General features: G+C 48.7%; 3 protein-coding genes across 3 annotated transcripts; all 3 read left to right on the top strand.

Annotated features, from left to right (window-relative positions):
• Window positions 1-304: 304 nt before the first annotated feature.
• On the top strand, window positions 305-4,274 carry F5B22DRAFT_353676 (N-terminal binuclear Zn cluster-containing protein). Its single transcript, XM_047970988.1, has 6 exons — window positions 305-1,166; window positions 1,267-1,394; window positions 1,466-1,530; window positions 1,630-1,956; window positions 2,015-3,251; window positions 3,305-4,274. Exons 1-6 carry the CDS (start codon window positions 960-962, stop codon window positions 4,143-4,145), a joined length of 2,805 nt encoding a protein of 934 aa, XP_047835007.1. The 5' UTR covers window positions 305-959; the 3' UTR covers window positions 4,146-4,274.
• Window positions 4,275-4,755: 481 nt separating this feature from the next.
• Window positions 4,756-8,715, top strand: F5B22DRAFT_353801 (peptidase family M41-domain-containing protein). Its single transcript, XM_047970990.1, has 2 exons — window positions 4,756-7,146; window positions 7,198-8,715. Exons 1-2 carry the CDS (start codon window positions 5,211-5,213, stop codon window positions 8,001-8,003), a joined length of 2,742 nt encoding a protein of 913 aa, XP_047835006.1. The 5' UTR covers window positions 4,756-5,210; the 3' UTR covers window positions 8,004-8,715.
• A 516-nt stretch (window positions 8,716-9,231) lies between these two features.
• On the top strand, window positions 9,232-12,313 carry F5B22DRAFT_353702 (HCO3 transporter family-domain-containing protein). Its single transcript, XM_047970989.1, has 4 exons — window positions 9,232-9,921; window positions 10,114-10,284; window positions 10,404-10,957; window positions 11,069-12,313. Exons 1-4 carry the CDS (start codon window positions 9,677-9,679, stop codon window positions 11,974-11,976), a joined length of 1,878 nt encoding a protein of 625 aa, XP_047835005.1. The 5' UTR covers window positions 9,232-9,676; the 3' UTR covers window positions 11,977-12,313.
• Window positions 12,314-18,432: the final 6,119 nt, after the last annotated feature.

Raw genomic sequence — 18,432 nt, 5'->3', positions numbered from 1 at the left:
TCTCTCATTCTTTCTGGCACACGGCACAGCGCTTCGCTGCTTGTAGTACCTACGTACACACGCATGCTCTTTTAATAGCTGCCAAGTTGCAAGTCTCCCCAATGATACCTCACCGACTTACGTAGTAGTAGGTAGGTACTTACCTCAAGTCCGAGTACGAGCACTAAAATTCCGTCTCACTCCAGCGTTTAACTCAGCCCCCTTCGCACAGGGTACCGAGCGAATAAGCAGACCTAACAGGAACTTGCTCACGTTGGATTTATAAGCTGGACCAGCAAGCTCTCGCAAGTGGAAGGCTGGTTTACACTACCCATTTGTCGGTAGCATAATGGCTTCATGTGCTGTAGCCTGCTTAGCGTAAGGTATCGAGGTAACTAAAATGCCCGGCTGCACACAAGGTACCACCCGCTATTTTGAGCGAGGTGGTACCACCTATCGGTAGTACTGTATGTATCTAAGTAGGGATGTAGGTACCTACTGAGGCTTAAGCGGGATCCAGGGATGCCTGCCTACACCTACCCTAGGTAGGTAGTACATAGTAGGTTGTACCCAGGTTGGTTGCAGTCAGTCAGTCAGTCAGTCACTCACTCACTCACTCGCTCAAGTCTAGAACATAGCTTAAAGCCGAATCCCACCAACGGCCCTGTCAATGCCATGTGCGTTTTGTCTGTTTCAATAATAATGCTGACTTGCGTACAACACACAGACCTGTTGATGTGCTACCCTTCTTTCCCCCTTCTTCGATCTCTCTTAGTTTCCCAGAGTTCGTGTATTCCATGCCTACTTTTGCCCAGGTAGTCTAGTTCCTTGCCTCCCCCGACTCGCACCAATCAAGAGAAGAACCCATCGCATATGTCATTGTCTGCTCCTCTATTTCCTTTTCTTTTTTCCCACGACGACCACGACAGCCGCGACGAGAGACACAACTGCTCCGACTAGCCGCACGCACTCACGACGCCATGGACCATCTCAGGGTTGACCCCGGGACCTTCCAGATTCCGGGCATGCATCCTCCGCCGTTAATGAACCAACCGCCACCCATCTTTGGCGCCTATGGCCATGATGGTCTACCGGTCCTACCTCCGGAGCTCGCGGCTCAGATGGGGTTTGACCCCTCGGCGCTACTCGATGATGTGAACGAGGCAAAGAGAAGGAGGATTGCGCGGGTGAGCCTCCCGTCCTTGCCGAGCGACTGTCAGTGATTGGGATGCGTGGAACATTCGTGGTTGCGCTAGGTGACTAACATCGCGTTAATCTTCGCTGTAGGCATGTGATATGTGTCGGAAAAAAAAGATCAAATGTGATGGGAAAATGCCGGCTTGCACTCATTGTATCAATTATAAGACAGATTGTGTCTTCACGCAGGTCGAGAAGAAGCGAAGTCCACCGAAAGGGTATGCTGTTATCAAACAAAACCTAGCAATGTCCCTTTCTGCATATCTTAATGCTAATACGGAGAATATAGTGCTAAGTACATAGAAGGTCTTGAGAATCGCCTCGGACGGATGGAAAGTTTGCTCAGATTATCTGGTGCGTATCCTCCTTACCGGCCCGCGATGCATGAATCCAATTCACTCGGCGTTGTCTGGATCTGCAGGTGTTGACTTTAGCTGATGAAACCTACACAAGGCCTCCTCGGCGAGGATGACGAAGCGACAGATCTTGCAACCCTAGAAAAACGCCTCGCTGAAAAGCAACATCAGTCTAAACATGGATCCATTACCTCACAAGCATCGCACTCGAACCCAACCTCTCCATCTCAGACTACATCCGGTCCTGATGGTTTAGACTCAGCCCCCCAGAGCGCGTTAACCTCACCTGAGCCAACAAAGGAGCGAGACTTTAGGAGAGACCGCTCCCCATCTACGGACCTTAAAAACGAGGAGGAAGTCGAGGCCTTATCTGAAATGATGTGTTCATTGGTAACGAACCAGGAGGGCGAGACAAGATACATAGGTGGGTTCAAACGTAAAAGAAGTATTTTGGACCAGAACCACTGATTAACTGGGGACAGGATCATCTTCCGGGTTTTCCATCTTCTCACCGAAAGGCGTTCAGTGGGTCAATGAGAAGATAGGAGACACCTCTTTCCAGCAAATGATTTCGGAGGTTTCCCTGGACGATCATAAATGGACTCAGTGGAAGCAAGAAGTTTTTGCCGATCTTTTTCATCGACCTGTCTACCGGCCATTGCCGCCTAAACCTGAAGCTTTATCCCTGTTGAAAGACTACTTTGAGAACTTTAACTGCATGTTCCCATTATTCCATCAGCCTACATTCATGCACCTGGTGGAGAGGCAGTACTCATCTAATCCATATGAAGGGTCAGGCTGGTGGGCAAGTCTGAATTGCGCTCTCGCCATTGCCCATCGCCTTCGAGTTATGAGCAATCTTGTACCTCAAGAAGAGGATGAGAAAGCGTGGGCCTATATCAAAAACGCGATGGGAGTTTTTAGCGAATTAACAATGCGCAACACCGATCTTCTGAGTGTACAGGCCTTACTGGGCATGGCATTATTCATGCAAGGGACACCCAATCCTCAACCATCTTTCTTGCTCATTGCCGCTGCCATCAGATCATCCCACAGTATTGGCCTTCACAAACGTGGTACCGGCTTCAACCTAAACCCCATTGAAATCGAACAGAGAAAGCGGGTATTCTGGATTGCATATATGCTGGACAAGGATTTGTGTCTTCGATCGGGTCGACCACCTGCACAAGACGACGACGACATGAATGTGGATCTTCCGGACGCTGATCCTGCTGACCATATAGGCAATATTCCTCTGGCTGACGGCAAAGGCAAAATGAACCTATTCCGTGTTATGTGCGAATTAACAGTAATCGAGAGCAAGATTTACAGGAGGCTTTACTCTACAAAGGCGACAAAGTTGTCAGATGGCGAACTATTACATACAATTGGAGAACTCGATAAGGACCTAGAGACTTGGAAGGATAGTATTGACATTGCTTACCGCCCAGAGCACGAAATTAAAGCGTCTCATACACCCTTAATCTTGCATATTGCCATGCTCCATTTCGCGTACTATAACGCCCTCACTACCATCCATCGCATGTCCATACATCATGGTTTCTGGACGAGCCGACTAGCAAACTACGCCATTCAAGGCCTAAATGCGAGGCCGCTGAATCCAAGAGTATTCTCTTCAGCTGCGCTTTGCGCATCTGCTGCAAGGGCTACAATTTCCTTGCTAAAATACATTCCACAGGGTGACTTTTCTTGCGTCTGGTATGTAGATTTCTAGTCTTGTTGAATTTGTTGTGGTAGCTTACAGGACACAGGATGGCTCTATATTTTCCCGTTTCAGCGTTGGTTACACTATTTGGGAACATATTGCAAAACCCGAATGACCCACGCGCACGATCTGATACGCGACTGATGAATTTGGTGGTGACATTTCTGTCGACCCTGGGCCAAGAGGCCGAGGTTGGTGGTGTCCACCGCATGCTTGGCGTGTGTGCAGAATTTGAACGCATTGCCAAAGTCGTAATAGAGAAAGCTGAACGGGATGCGGCATCCCGGAAAAAAAGGAAGCCCGCCGACTTGAACAGACAGGCGAGGGACAGTGTAAGTTATAGTGTGACATCCACTACGACTCCTCGCCCATCCTCATCGACATCAACCCCGACGATGAATATGTATGGTGGCAACAGTAAAAGTAATCCAGGAGTGGCACAGCTCTCACCAAAGTTCAACGGTGAGCAAAACCGACAAAACAATGCTAGCGCTGCAACGACGCCGAGCAGCACTTCACAGTTTAACGGAAATGGCAACAGCGGTTCCAACGGGTATAGTCCAATGAATACGGCAGTATCGGCCACTGGCTCGGCACCGCGCGGTGACGCGAGTGGCTGGCCATCGGAGCACTTTGACCCGGTAGATATGGGGTCGTTTGCGGAACTGACAGGATTTGGACAGCCAATGGCATCTCCCTCTACGATGTTAGGAAGTATGGGAATGAATGGGATTGCGCCAGGGTTAACACCTGCAGGAAACAGTGCGACGGGACACCAGCCGACGCTGCCACAGGATCTTTGGCAGCTACCCATGACGCTTGACTGGGACTGGGCCGAGTTTACTGGTGGGCCGTATCCTGGGTTCGAAAATGGAAGTGCAATTTAGAGCGGCTTCGAGCGAGAGATGTTGAAGACTCTGTGAGAATGATGAACCCAAGCGGAGAACTGCGGCTTAGAGCCGAGAACGAAGTCATGATTGATACGGCGACAGTGGCAAAACATAACGGCAGAACATGGATACAAAGGCACGGGCAAGTACGTTTCATAGAGACTAGAGTGACGTACAGTGCCCTATTCTTGTTTCTTCCCTTTCCTTCCTTTACATCTTATTTTTTTTTTATTTCCGGAAGATTATGTTTATACCTATGCGTTACTAGCCTGGCGAATGCGGCACTTAAGGACTGGAGAAGGAGTTTTTAGGTATGCTTTTCGTTCTGCTTCCATCTGCAACTTTTTAAAGGAAGAGTTGTTTCTTTGTATCTCTGTATAGTACATAGGGAGAATCCGGAGGTTCCAACTCAATTCAATCCCATCATTCTGGCAGTCTTCACAAGTAGACTGGAAATAAAGAAGCATAGAAAAGTTGCGGTGGTTATGGTGATACGTATCTTTATGCGTCCGTTAAGTAGGTGGGATGTATTTTAAGAGACTGCCAGTACCCAGGTGTCATCAATAACCGTTGCGGTGTAGCGGGTGTCCTGTTGAAGGTGCTTTGCATCCCACCCCGTGGTAATCATCTCATCTGTCATACCTCAGTCTACTATGTAGTCTAGGTATATCCGATAAGCCCGAAGCAATGATGCCGTAATCAGACGCAAGATGCCCGCCGCCACACTAGGCCGCCCTGAGACTAGCCCCATCAAGCAAGGAAAGCTTTCGACTGATCACCACCTGCTACCTATCTACATACATATGTAGGTAGTTAAGGCGAAACGTTCGACAACCAGCCCTCTTCAACCACCTCGGCGCTTCCACGCTGACAAGCCGTGCTATTCACAGCGACAATTCACTAGAAGCCGTGTGGCTAGCTTGTTCGTTGGACTTCATCATTGCGCACATGAGATAGCTCTCACGCTCCAGATCGACTTGCATCTGCACTTCGCCTCTCGACCTCTCATCCAAAAACTTCCGCCTGCTCCGGCCCGGTCGACGAGCTCTACAATCGCCCGGCATGTCAAGCATATTACGGCGGTCGACGAGCATCGCGCAAGTCGCTAGCCATCCCCTCCGCCTCACCTCGCGCACCAGCCTCCGATCCCCACGCTTCGTGCGCACCGCTTCTGCCATCTGGTCAGCCAGGCTGCCTCGCTACTACTCAACCGATAAAGAGCCGCCTGAGCCTACTCCTCCTAAAAGGGAAGATAGTGCTAATAATCCACAAGTCCAAAGCACTCATTCTCCTGGGCCTGCCGAAGCCAACGCGCAAAAACCCCCATCTGAGAAAAACGATGACAGATATCCGCTGCCCGAAGGTTGGGTCTATCTAACTGACGAGCAGATTCGAATTTTCAAAGATATTATGAACAATGGTTTCCTGAAAGTTCCTAAGAGAGACCTAGCGTTACTTGATTTAATCCGGCGAACGGGCGTACCCCACACTCTACATGAGTTGATTCAGAAGCATCAGAGTGGACAGAGTCTGGGAATAACGGACATCCCGAGGCTCTTCAAGAGTCTCAAGGATTTTACTACCCATTGTGTTCAGACTCAGTATAATGAACGGATTGATAATCGGCCCTCCCAGCCGTCGCGAAGTTATCAGGAATCATCTTCTGAATCCTCCGACAAACAACCCACAGACAAGAATAGCCAAGAGAAAGAGAAGTCAAACGACGACAGACAAAGCCCCAACCCTGAGGAAAAGAAGGAGTTCAAATTCAATGCCCCACCTGATCCGGGCAGTGGAAATAACCCACTGAAAAGCAACGACTGGCTTTCTACGGCCATTGCTACGGGTGTTGCTTTTTATCTCTACAGCTCTATGACCGGGGAGAGTGGTCGCGAGATCACGTGGCAAGAGCTAAAGAAAAACTTCCTTGATAAAGGTCTCGTGGAAAAGATGGTCGTCGCTGGCCACAAGGTTGTCGTAGAACTCAACAGAGAAGCCACCCAGTCTATGTATCCCGATTCCGTTGCTACGCGTCCTGGCTTCAATTACTACTTCTCTATTGCCTCAGTCGACGCTTTCGAGAGACGGCTCGAAGAAGCCCAGAACGAACTTGGCATCCCGAGTAGTGAGCGGATCCCAGTAAGCTATGCTGGGGAAAGCAATTTGATGAACCTTCTCCTCGCATTTGGCCCTACGGTTCTGCTTGTTGGTCTGCTCCTCTATGCTAGTCGCCGGGGACCTGGCGCTGGTGGTTCCGGTGGCGTTTTTGGCTTCGGCAAGAGCAAAGCGAAGCGATTCAGTCACGAAACAGCCATCAAAGTGAAATTCTCTGACGTTGCCGGTATGGATGAAGCGAAGCAGGAGATTATGGAATTCGTCAGCTTTCTGAAGAAGCCGGAACGATTCCAGAGACTAGGTGCCAAGATCCCTCGTGGTGCCATTCTTGCAGGCCCACCTGGCACTGGTAAGACTCTCCTCGCAAAAGCCACTGCTGGCGAGTCAGGTGTGCCTTTTTTCAGTGTCAGCGGTTCTGAATTCGTGGAGATGTTCGTCGGCGTAGGTGCCTCGCGCGTGCGAGACCTCTTTGCTACTGCACGGAAGAACGCGCCATGCATCATCTTTATCGATGAAATCGACGCCATCGGCAGGTCCCGTTCCGAAGGTCAAAGATTTGGTGGCAATGATGAACGAGAGGCCACACTGAACCAGATTCTTACAGAAATGGATGGATTCAATACGAGCGAACAGATTGTGGTTCTTGCTGGTACCAACAGAGTAGATATTCTTGATAAGGCTTTGATGCGTCCAGGTCGATTTGATCGACACATCAACATCGATGCGCCAACTATGGCCGGCCGTAAGGATATCTTCAAGGTCTATCTAAAGAAGATTGTGACGAATGAAGATATTGAATATTTGAGCGGTCGACTGTCCTCACTGACACCAGGTTTCGCCGGCGCTGATATTGCTAACTGTGTCAACGAGGCTGCTTTAATTGGTGAGTGCCTTATTTGCCAAGATTAGGAATATAATCGCTAATAAATCACAGCCGCGCGGAGCAACGCGGCAGCTGTCACTCTTCAGCACTTCGAACAGGCTATTGAACGTGTCATTGGAGGCCTCGAGCGCAAATCTCTAGTTCTTGACCCTCTCGAAAAGAGGACGGTCGCTTATCATGAAGCCGGACATGCTATCTGCGGCTGGTACTTTCGATATGCTGATCCTCTGCTCAAGGTGTCCATCATTCCTCGCGGCAAGGGTCTAGGCTACGCCCAGTATCTGCCTGGTGACGCCTATCTCATGAGCTATAATCAGTTGATGGATCGAATGGCCATGACTCTGGGTGGACGCATATCGGAAGAGCTTCACTTTCCTACTGTCACAACAGGTGCCAGTGACGATTTCTCCAAGGTGACGAGAATGGCTACGGCTATGGTAACGCAATGGGGCATGTCCGAAAAAGTCGGCCCTCTCCATTTTCAAAACGATGAAAATAAGATTCATAAACCCTTCTCCGAGACAACAGGTCAAACGATTGATGCGGAAGTCAAGCGCATTGTGGAAGCGGCTTATAAACAATGCAAGGACTTACTGATTGAGAAGAAAAAGGAGGTTGGTATTATTGCTGAAGAGCTGTTGAGGAAGGAGATACTTGTACGTGACGACATGGTTCGCCTGCTCGGCCCACGGCCTTTCAACGACCGAGATGATTTCGCGAAATATTTCGGTCAGGGTGCCCAAAACCCAACAGATCCCACGGAGCCCCCGTCGTCCCCTTCGCTTCCGGATGCCCCGGAGCCCCCGTCACCTAGTCCCGCCGCGTTCCAACAACTACAAGGCAAGGAGACAAGGTGATAATCATGGTGACATTATGCAATAGAGGTTTAAAAACTGTATATAAAAAATTCATGAATTAGGTGTACACAGGCAAATGCATGGAAACGGCTTGGCTTTGGCTCGATTGCAGCTGAAACACAGACAGGCGGATGATAAGCAGACGAGAGAGGGCCTCCCGCTCTATCACTCGGCGCCATGCACCACCGATATGACTGGTCACAAAGCTCTCAACTCAACCGAAGCACTACGCACATACACACACAACATCCATGTATATTTATGTTAGATTTCATTTGGAGGCTGTGAGGGGCCGGGGGGCAGTCCAGCGGGTGATTATATATGGAAGACGGGACAAGCTGCGGCAAGACAAACAGCACAGCAGAATAGCGTCTTGTGTATCAATAGGTAGATTAGTCTAAGCTAAGACAGTTCGCGAGCGGGTACAACAGCGTCCTTATTCCTTAGGCCCGGCCGGGCACAGCAAGCAGGTAGGGAAATGACGCCGTGCAATGCTGTGCGTGGTGTGCCATCAAGCTGTTATACACGGAGTAGGTAGGTAGTTACCTAACACAATGAATGATAAGGCGTCAGAATTTCTGCCCGGGATCCTTTGGGGGCGTCAATTTAGGTCTAGCGGGGGCCTAGCCAATTCTTCAGCAACATGTTTACTTGGTAGATAAATCCAGCCAAACGCAAAATTACGAGGGAGGCTTCTACTGCAAGGATGGAAGAAGCAAAAGGGAAGCCAATGGGACATTTGGATGATGTCAAGGGAACGACATGTGTCATAGGTATTCGCATTTCGCTCACGACACTATGCTAACCTCGTGTACCGCACCCCAGGTAGACAGGCGTCGATCTATTGCGCCCGATTGACCGAGCTTTGCTCTCTCGATGCTGTTCGCATTCCATAGACTCGAGCAAAACACCTACGTAGTGTGTGTGTCTATATTTACGGTGTAACGAGTAGGCAGCATCTTCTACCATCTATTCTTTGCTTCTCTCCCCTTCTTCAGTATACATATTCTTTAGCTATCTCTTACTCTACGGTAATCCTGTATGGTAAACACACCCGTGGGGGGTGGGTGCCGAGATATCCACCGCCACTCTCAAGCCCGCCCGTCTTGGCTAGGATGCCGGACTGTGTAAGGAGGGATTCGCCGCCGTGGCTTTGCGTGGGTCGTGATAGCATTTATTCACATGAGGTCAAATAAAGGAACCGCCCGCCCCCCCGTCTTGCACTAGCTTGCTGTCAAAACTACGGCAGATTCGCCGGCCTCTTTCATCTTTGACGTAGCTATTGGCTCTGCATGCCGGATGCCTAGCAGCTATCGGTCTCTTGGCTGTTACTAACTTGAAGCACAAGAGAGATTCAGTTATTGAGTGAAGAAGAAAACATACCAGAATAGGACATGTTGTGCCGCTGATTGTCCGGGGCTTCTCTTCTATTGAATCTGTCTCGGCTTTCCTATTTACTCGTTGCCGTGCTAGAACTTCTAGCTCGTCCAGCTTGCCCTCCCACCCCCCTTTTTACCAAGACATAAAAAGCGGCCACACGCAGAATTCGTCAACTATCAGTCAAAAGCACTTCGACAGGCCGTCCAACTAGGTCCCGGCCGTTCTAAATTTACGAACCTAAGCAGTCTACATAATACCGAACTACTCTTTGCTCCAGTACCCAATTGACGCCGATGCCGAAGTCAAGCACTGCAGATCCCGGTCCCGGGTCTACCTTCAGGGCTGGCACCGGCGCAGCGGATCGCGGTTCCATGACAAGCCCTCAGAGGACTCGACTAGCACCCAGATGGTGGAAGATCCACCTTTTCCGCGGCATGGTCAACGATGTTCGCCGCCGCGCTCCCTATTACTGGAGCGACTGGATCGATGCTTGGGACTACCGTGTTATTCCTGCTACGGTGTATATGTATTTTGCCAAGTAAGCCTCCCTGTTTCTTCCCATCCAGTCTCGTTTTGTTTGGGTTTTCTTTTAGGTCATATTTCACTCCTTTTCGCCTCCTCTGCTTTTCTAGCTCTAGTGATTGCAAGGCAATTGTATAGGGTTCTTGGAATTATTCGGCCAAATACATTTAAGGCACCTTTTGAGGCCGGAGGCTAACCATATGCATAGTATTTTGCCCGCTCTAGCATTCAGCTTGGATATGTTCACCAAGACAAACATGCAGTATGGCGTTAACGAGGTCCTGCTGGCATCTGTTCTCGGCGCTGTAGTCTTTTCGATCATTGCCTGTCAACCTCTTGTCATTGTGGGAGTAACGGGGCCTATTACCGTATTCAACTAGTATGAGTCTTCCTGATATTGAATCCTCCCTCCACCACTTCCCCCTTTCCTAAGCCTGTGTTCCCTAGCCGCAAAAATAGTACCCCCCCCTTCACACTTCACTTACCAGAAGACTCTAGTACTGTATATGACATCGTCACGCCCTTAGGAACGAATTATCTAGCCTTCATGTGCTGGATTGGCCTGTGGGCCGTCCTTCTACACTGGACCTTGGCAATCACTAACTCGTGCAACTGGCTCAAATACGTGACGCGGTTTCCCTGCGATATCTTCGGATTCTACGTGGCCTTCATCTATCTGCAGAAAGGAATCCAAGTACTGGAGCGCTTCGGGGACGGCGCGCCCTTCTATCTCTCGCTCTCGGTGGCACTGCTCGTCTTCGCCATCGCCTACATTTGCGGCGAGCTCGGTAGCGCGGCGCTCTTCCGCCACCCGGTGCGCATATTTCTCAAGGACTACGGCACGCCCCTCACTGTCGTCTTTTTCACGGGGTTTGTTCACCTCGGCCGCATGAAGTCCGTCGAGCTTGAAAGGCTACCCACGACGCGCCCCTTTTTTCCTACTGCGGACCGCCCGTGGCTTGTGGAGCTATGGGACATCGAGGTTCGGGAAGTGTTTCTTGCGCTCCCGTTTGCGATCTTGCTTACTGTTCTGTTTTGGTTCGATCATAATGGTATGTTGCTGCACCCAGCTATTTAGGTGGTCTATCCTAGATAGTGACCGCATTCCATGCTGAAATCGCTAGGCATGGGAAAAGCGAAGGAAGAAACTGACGAGACAATAGTTTCATCACTTATTGCCCAGGGCACAGAGTTCCCCCTTCGCAAACCAGCAGGCTTCCACTGGGACATATTTCTTCTGGGTCTGACGACGGGCGTCGCAGGGATTTTGGGTTTACCCTTTCCCAACGGGTTAATTCCGCAAGCACCATTCCACACGGAGTCTCTGTGCGTTACAGTAGTAGAACTCGACACAGACGAGAACAACACGGATGCCAAAGGCCATCACACATATAAACGTACCCACGTCGTCGAGCAACGGGTATCGAATCTCGCGCAAGGCCTCCTAACCCTAGGCACGGCAACCGGCCCCTTGCTCATCGTTCTTCACCTCATCCCACAGGCCGTGCTAGCGGGCCTCTTCTTCATAATGGGGTACCAGGCCCTCGAGGCTAACGGTATTACGCAAAAACTGCTATATCTCCTCCGCGACAGGAACCTTACTCCCACAAACCACCCGCTCAGTCACGTCCAGCGGCGCGGCGCGCTCTGGGCTTTTGTGACCGTCGAGCTCATCGGCTTTGGCGCTACCTTCGCCATCACGCAGACCATCGCCGCCGTCGGCTTCCCCATTTTCATCTTTGCGCTGATTCCCATGCGCGCGCTCGTCATGCCGCGTTTCTTCACGGCACACGAGCTAAGTATTCTCGACGCTCCCACTGCTAGCCCATTCACCATGGAGAGTGCGGGTGGTACCTACGGCGCTGTCACCACCCAGAATGAGGACGAGAAAGGTGGTAGTGATGGCGTGAGTGCGAGTTGTGGGGTCTTGGCTAGGAGTACGGAGAGCGGAAAGAGTAAGGAAAGGCTTGCTGAGGAAGGAAAGAATGAGAGGCCGATTATGGAAGACGACAGCGAGGGGTTGAATCGTCGGACTTTGGGAAGCCCGGGGCCAAGGGACGGTGAGAAGTAGACGCTCCGGTCTAAGGGTAAGAGAATGTGCGCGAAACAGGGAACCTAGACCTTCACGCACTTAGAGTTGCCATGATTCAAATATTATGTCATCAGAGACATGGACGGCTGGAGGTTAGCGTATAATGGTCTGCATTATGAATACTCGTTAAATTTATGTTTATATGCTGCTTTGGTAGATTTTGATTGAATTGTTCAATTCGGAATTTCTCCTTTTACAGTTCATCTTAGGCTTCGATACGGTCGGATACATGTCTACTCCAGCTATTTCTTAGCTAGAGCAATGATGCTACTTTATCCCAAAATCAGGGCTAATTAGCTTATTGAACATTTTCACACTACATTGTGTATGGTCGTCTTGTTTCACCAAGCGGTTATCTGTACCTACTAATAGCATGTCGGAGATATACTACTTTGCTAAGTGTCGCTTGTCCTTGTGGTGTTTGTTCTATTGATATAGAGTATATTTTTCTTATAGCGGCCCCTTAAACAACATAACTAAGCCATACCGACTCTTTAAATCTCTCTCTTTAGGACTATAAATAAGATTAAAGACCGGTGTGCCACACAAAGGATAGGCTTGTCTAGTGACTGACAGATGTCCAGTTGAGAAATCATGGGATTCATTATATGCTCCGAAAGTCTCAGTCGATCGCAAAAGTTTCGATTCTCGCGGTATTATTGTCAGATTAGGGTACGGCTCGCCCCTGCGATCTCGTCCGAGGTTATACGATCCTTCTAGCTATATAAAGTGGGCCTTCGAAACCTATTCGGAGTGATCCAGATAGCCAGAATATAGAGCTTCGTTTCTGGCCCTGTAAGTGCCCCGCTGAAGTCCGAGAATTATTCGCTGCATCCAAGGTTCCTATTTTGATACAACGGAAAGAACAGGGCTTAGTCCAGCCAACCACCCTCTTTCGCCTTCGTTATCAAGTACACGAGCCACACCTAGTGTACTACTGACACACGCCCTCAACTCTTATCCTGAGTTCGTGACATGAAATTGAACATAGCAAAAGTACAACCATGAATACCATGAGCCCCTGAATATTCATTGGGTAATTTACACCTGTAGTGGTATATTACAGCATATATTAATGTTCGTCCCCATCAATTAATAAAAAGGGCTGAAGTCAGAACGTAATGGAGTCAACTTCAATCTATTGCGATGGCTACCAATGTCACTAGCTGACAATAAAACTGCAGGATTCTAGATTTAAAACCAATTGGCAATTCCCAGGGACTGGGAGATAAATTCTTCCGTACCCTTATTTTGTAGAGAACTGAGCGCTATAATAGATAGTTAAGGATATCTTTAGTGAAACACTATTCAAAAGTCGAGGTAGGAAAAACGTTTCTATATCAATTATTATTTGAATATAAAAAGAAAAGAGAAACGTCTTTTGCCACCTAGTAATACAACCCGTTCCCTCTCAAGGCATTGCTAGATAGATGATTTAGTTAATTATTCTTCTATATCCCAGCATCTCGAGGTTCGATAGATCCCTAACAATGGAAGAAGACATAGATATAGAGGAATATAATTGAAGATCTTTGAGCTATTAGGCATCATCTGTGATAATAGCGAGCGCCGCCACCAATATAGACTGCCCCTTCGAATATCGTTTTCTTCAAGCTAAGATTCGATGGCCAGTGACAACCTCAAAAAGCCTTATCACCACTTACGGCGACCGTACAGCAATGGACAGAGCGATAGAGACCCCGCACTGAGGGAAAACCACCTGCAGGAGTACTTGATCACTCTGAAAGATTCATGTAGAAACCCATAGCTAGCCATGGTACCAGGTTTCTGATTCCATACACTGCTATAGTATATCCTCACTACGCTTATGAGGGATAGTCCCCTTGGGATTCTGGAAATGTAGAACTTACGTATGAGTGGAGAGAATTAATTGCGTCCAAGCATAGCGTTTTGTCAACCTTCCATGCAATGACCAAGACCTGTTCAGTGTTCAAACAGGCGCAGGATCTTGGCGAAAAGACATTCAACGGCGCCGCTGGTTGAAGGAGGTGTTCTCATGTATTTGGATGCAATTTATCTGTCAGCGGCGCCGAATTTCGAGCGATGGGAGATAGATAATCAAGCAAGTGGTTGGAAGTTGGGGGTCGCGATGTTGGTGATTAGCACCAGGCATCAGGTGGTTTCTATACTCGTTCGTACTAGGCTGGCTCGTGGGGTAGTGTTGAATCGCAAGTTTGACTCGTATTAAAGGCTAGAATTGGTTGAACGATGTGGTTATTGCTGCGTCTGTTTCTTGTCTGCGTCATTGTAAGCGCATGATACTTGCATGACAGATTAGTATGCAGAAGACATATGAAGATAGCTTCCCTTGCCTTGGCACCTTTGTTGAAAAGCCTTTTCAGCTTTAATGTGTGTATGAGCTTGTTATTTTCTCGGTCTCGTTCAATACCGTTCGTGCAATTTCGTACTTGATCATGGTCGAAATCAAAATCCGAAAAGGAGGTGAGACATCGCAAGTGGATTTAGTGGCCCATCGGGATTGTAAAGAAGGTAGAATTGCTCCGAGGAACCTAGGGTCAAGTAGTACACTTACCAATCATAAAAGGGTCGTTAAATTCTAGCAAGCTCTAGAGGCTTTTGATGGTGACGAAAGCGTTATGGGATAGGACATTATCGTATGGATACTACTCTATAATGAAAGCGTCTTGAGTGAGAATCGTTGGTTTTTGCCACGTTTAGCTGGTACAAGTTTTTGATAGGTTCTTCTGGTGGCAGCCGAGGGTTGAAAAGCACTGGGCGGCGATGGCTTCAACTCCTGAGAGGAGCGACCGACCACAACCCAACACAGTTTGATGTAGGGTAGAAGGATCTGTTCGAGAATTCGTGAATAAGTATGACAGAGACGTTGTTGATTTTAGTAACATTTGTAACCCCTTGACTGTAGCCTCTATGCACCATATTACAAGATGATCCATCTTGCCGGGTCGCCAGAATCACTATTCCGCCTGCTAGAGGTTCGCTTGATATAAAGCGCAATTTCGATACATTAAGGCAGACCATGTGCGGATTTGGAGCTTCTCTACATATAAATGAGTTACACGATCTATTTCATATGGCGATTAATGATGTCTATATATTCAGGGCTCCGATTTAACATATTCAACGCATGCTATATTCTGTCTTGTAGGTCTCTATAACCAGCGGCTATTGTAGGTGTCTAAGGGGAAAAGCTTGTTGACGATAGGAATCGATGGCTCTCCCCCTTTCGCGAGCCATCGCGGCAGCTCTTGTTGATAGTCGGCTAAAATATCTACCTATTCGGAACACGCCGTGGAAGTATCTCTTGCATTTTCAACTGGGTTTACCGTTTCCAGAGACTTGCGACCTATTGTACGTATCAAGACCGTCAGGCCACTGCTGAATGATGACCGAAGGAGAAGGCAAACGACTGCCGGGCTTTGTTGAAAGTCACCCCTCTCTCCTATATGAGCCGCCACAGACGATGGCGAAAACAGAAGGTGACTGCAAGATTAGACGCGGACAAGGAGGATAGGAGGCAATGTGGGTGGGAACGGAGGATTATCATTTACCTGTTCCTAGATAGCGTCTGTGTAGCTTGTTTGTACCTACACTTCCTGCCATTAATCAACCACCCCTTTGCTGGAGCGCTAGGCATGGACACAAGGGCTCGCCCCCTGAGCTACCCATGATTTGACCGTCTGATTGATATCACTTTATCGTCCTGATTTATCTCTCTGAAAATGACGAGGTGACATCGGCCTTGGTTAATGGACAGTCTACCGCGAACACGGGCAACTGGAACTCTCTTGAACATCCAGTAGTCACGGCTCATATTTGGGTACTTCGTACATAGGTACCTTTTATACTACTGGCAAACATGATACGGCCCGGGACCAATATTGCTACTAGATAGACAGAGTAACGGCTCGTCATGCAGGCTACAAAAATCGTCCACTAAGCGACTTAGGGTAAGCGGATGATACTATCTATACTACGAATGGTGAACTTTGAAGCCTTTTACATAGTGATGTGCTTTCTAGCCTAGGCTGGACTTCTATCAAGGACTTTGGTCTTAGCAAGGCTTGACTGCCGTAGTTAATAGAATGTTGTACTAGTCGATAGTTTCTATAACTCATTATTCACACTCTAAAAATGTTCTATCAAGGGGCATCGCTGCGTTGATTTAAAGGTACTCGAAGTAGCTGGTCGAGGCGCGAGCCTACTTACATAGCAGGTTCCTTCGATACAGCATATGTACCTTGTCTTCCCGGACATTTGAAAGCTTGGTACCTATACGTTCTCGGTGTAATCAATTTGACCTGCATCCCCGTGGGGCTACGGACAATAGAGGGAGTATATGCTACCCGATACAGCCGGGAAGGGGTTATCCAGCGAAACGTATTGGCTACGACATCAGGAGGAAAACCGGGCACCCAGAGCCGGTAACCTTTCTGAAGTTCCAGATAACGAACTGTCTACTATGTGCCGTCATGATCATTCCGCGTTGTGATGTCATGTGGCGAGACAAGAGACATGCATGATCAATGGTCAACCCCAAGAACTATCGGTTTGTGAATGAATCATTCTTGAGAAGGTTCAAAGTTCTACGAGACCAAGATGACTATTTTCTTCGTAGTCGGGCGGTACTCGTGGCTGGCACTATGCTTCTGGACATATCACAGACCCATAGACTGTTATTGGTCTCTGATATCAGTTGAGATTGACTTCTGCACGGTCTTTGAAGCCATAGCTCCCTCACCGGAAATATGGCTAATGTGCTACTGAGATGCGTCCCTGGCCTGGCACATAACTCACTCACAAGTACCGAGGTTTGGCCAAGCTTTCGGCGTGGATCAAGTGCTTCCGAATCTAGCAAACCTATGTGCCAATATTTTCTAGCCGAAATGTGCCGCGCCTACTGAACAGTGGGCTTGAAGTGGCAGTGTCTCAAGTGTCCATGATATTGTGATCAAATCGGCACTACCCGTGAGCATAGCGTGTGATATCTGGGCTACATAGTAACTCTCATCATACTATTATTGATGAAGTACCGAGTGGCCAGCGCGGTCTCTCGTCGGTCTGGTCTCAATAAGTCTTCTTCCCCTGACTGACCGTAAGCGGTGTGGTCGCAGGGCGCTGACTTTTTGCCTAAAATCGCTGGCCATCCTTCCACCTCGTAACATAGTCACAGGCACACATTCAAACAGAGCAAAGTGCTGGGTCGCAAATCACAGACTGTATTACTGACGGTTGATATTACTATTTAGCAGGTAACTTAGTAGGCTGGAGAATGGCACAAGTCATTCAAGGTCAGCTGATTGCTGATGACTAGCTCCGAAATAAGAACTTGTCAGCCTTTGGTGGATCGGATGAAGGATACTTGATATGACTGTATTAAGGTTATTGTATAACGCGGAATAACTGATTTATAGAACCTGAGGTGACGTGACTTGCCACTGCAGCAGGTTTGACCATTACTCGGGAAATGCAACCGGATCCATTCAAGGCTATCTGTTGGGTTGGTCTACCAGATGAGGGCTTCATCAGCAGGGGTTTTTAAACAAAACAAAAAAAAAACAAAAAACAAAGAGACAGTTTAAGCCTAGAGCCCAGTAGATCAGAGATCTAGCATGACTGGCAAGGGCCCGGAAAGGAGCTCAGTGCTACCCTTGTGTGCACAGATAGATAATTCGGTAGTGAGTACTATCCAGGATGAATCGGCATGACAACAAGGGGTGCGCATACCTGTTGCATTGGTACAGTACACAGCTCGTAGACGTGCAAGGGGCTTCGGGAACGTCAAACCCCAAAGAGGGGATGTTGGAAGCTCCACGGTGACTCGATTGGAGGCATGGGGGCGAGCTATAAGACCTCATGTTATACCCTTGGCTCGGCTCTCAACGGCGACTTGCAGACAACAACCCAGAAACTTTGTTTCGATGGGATCCATAACTACTCAGCAGTGCAAGCCAGACCAGCCAGTCCAGAGACGTGTTACCTGCTATGGTTAGGTAGGTAGGTGGTTGGGCTGAGTCGACTTGGGAGGTCCCAGACTTGCTGCCCCTTGTTAATGGCAGCGTTGACATCTGGTCGAACCCAACCTTAGATTTGTACAGATGGCACCAGGTCTCAGGTTGAACTGCTTGCGCCCGGATTCTGTGAAACGTACATTCTCGCATATACACACACCACACACGCACCACTTGCATACATTCACACACATGATTGCATGAACATTCGTGCTAGGGGAGACACACCACGAGTCGCGGCCGCGGAGGTTTTGTTGAAAGAGGGTATCACTGTCTAACCTGAATGATAGATGTATTATGCGCCCACGAGGAACTGGTTTCGCAAAGACGGGAGCACCAACCGTGGCGGAATGGGCATAGGCCCCCGGCCACCCTGGGCTATCCCAAACCAGGTTCGAGCACAAAAGGCTTCCGAAGGGTAGTG

This window comes from Xylaria bambusicola, assembly GCF_022495145.1.
Source record: "Xylaria bambusicola strain CBS 139988 unplaced genomic scaffold F5B22scaffold_4, whole genome shotgun sequence".
Classification (NCBI taxonomy): Eukaryota; Fungi; Ascomycota; class Sordariomycetes; order Xylariales; family Xylariaceae; genus Xylaria; species Xylaria bambusicola.
The sequence above is the reverse complement of the archived record's forward strand: the minus strand, read 5'-3'. Positions and strand labels throughout refer to the sequence as shown.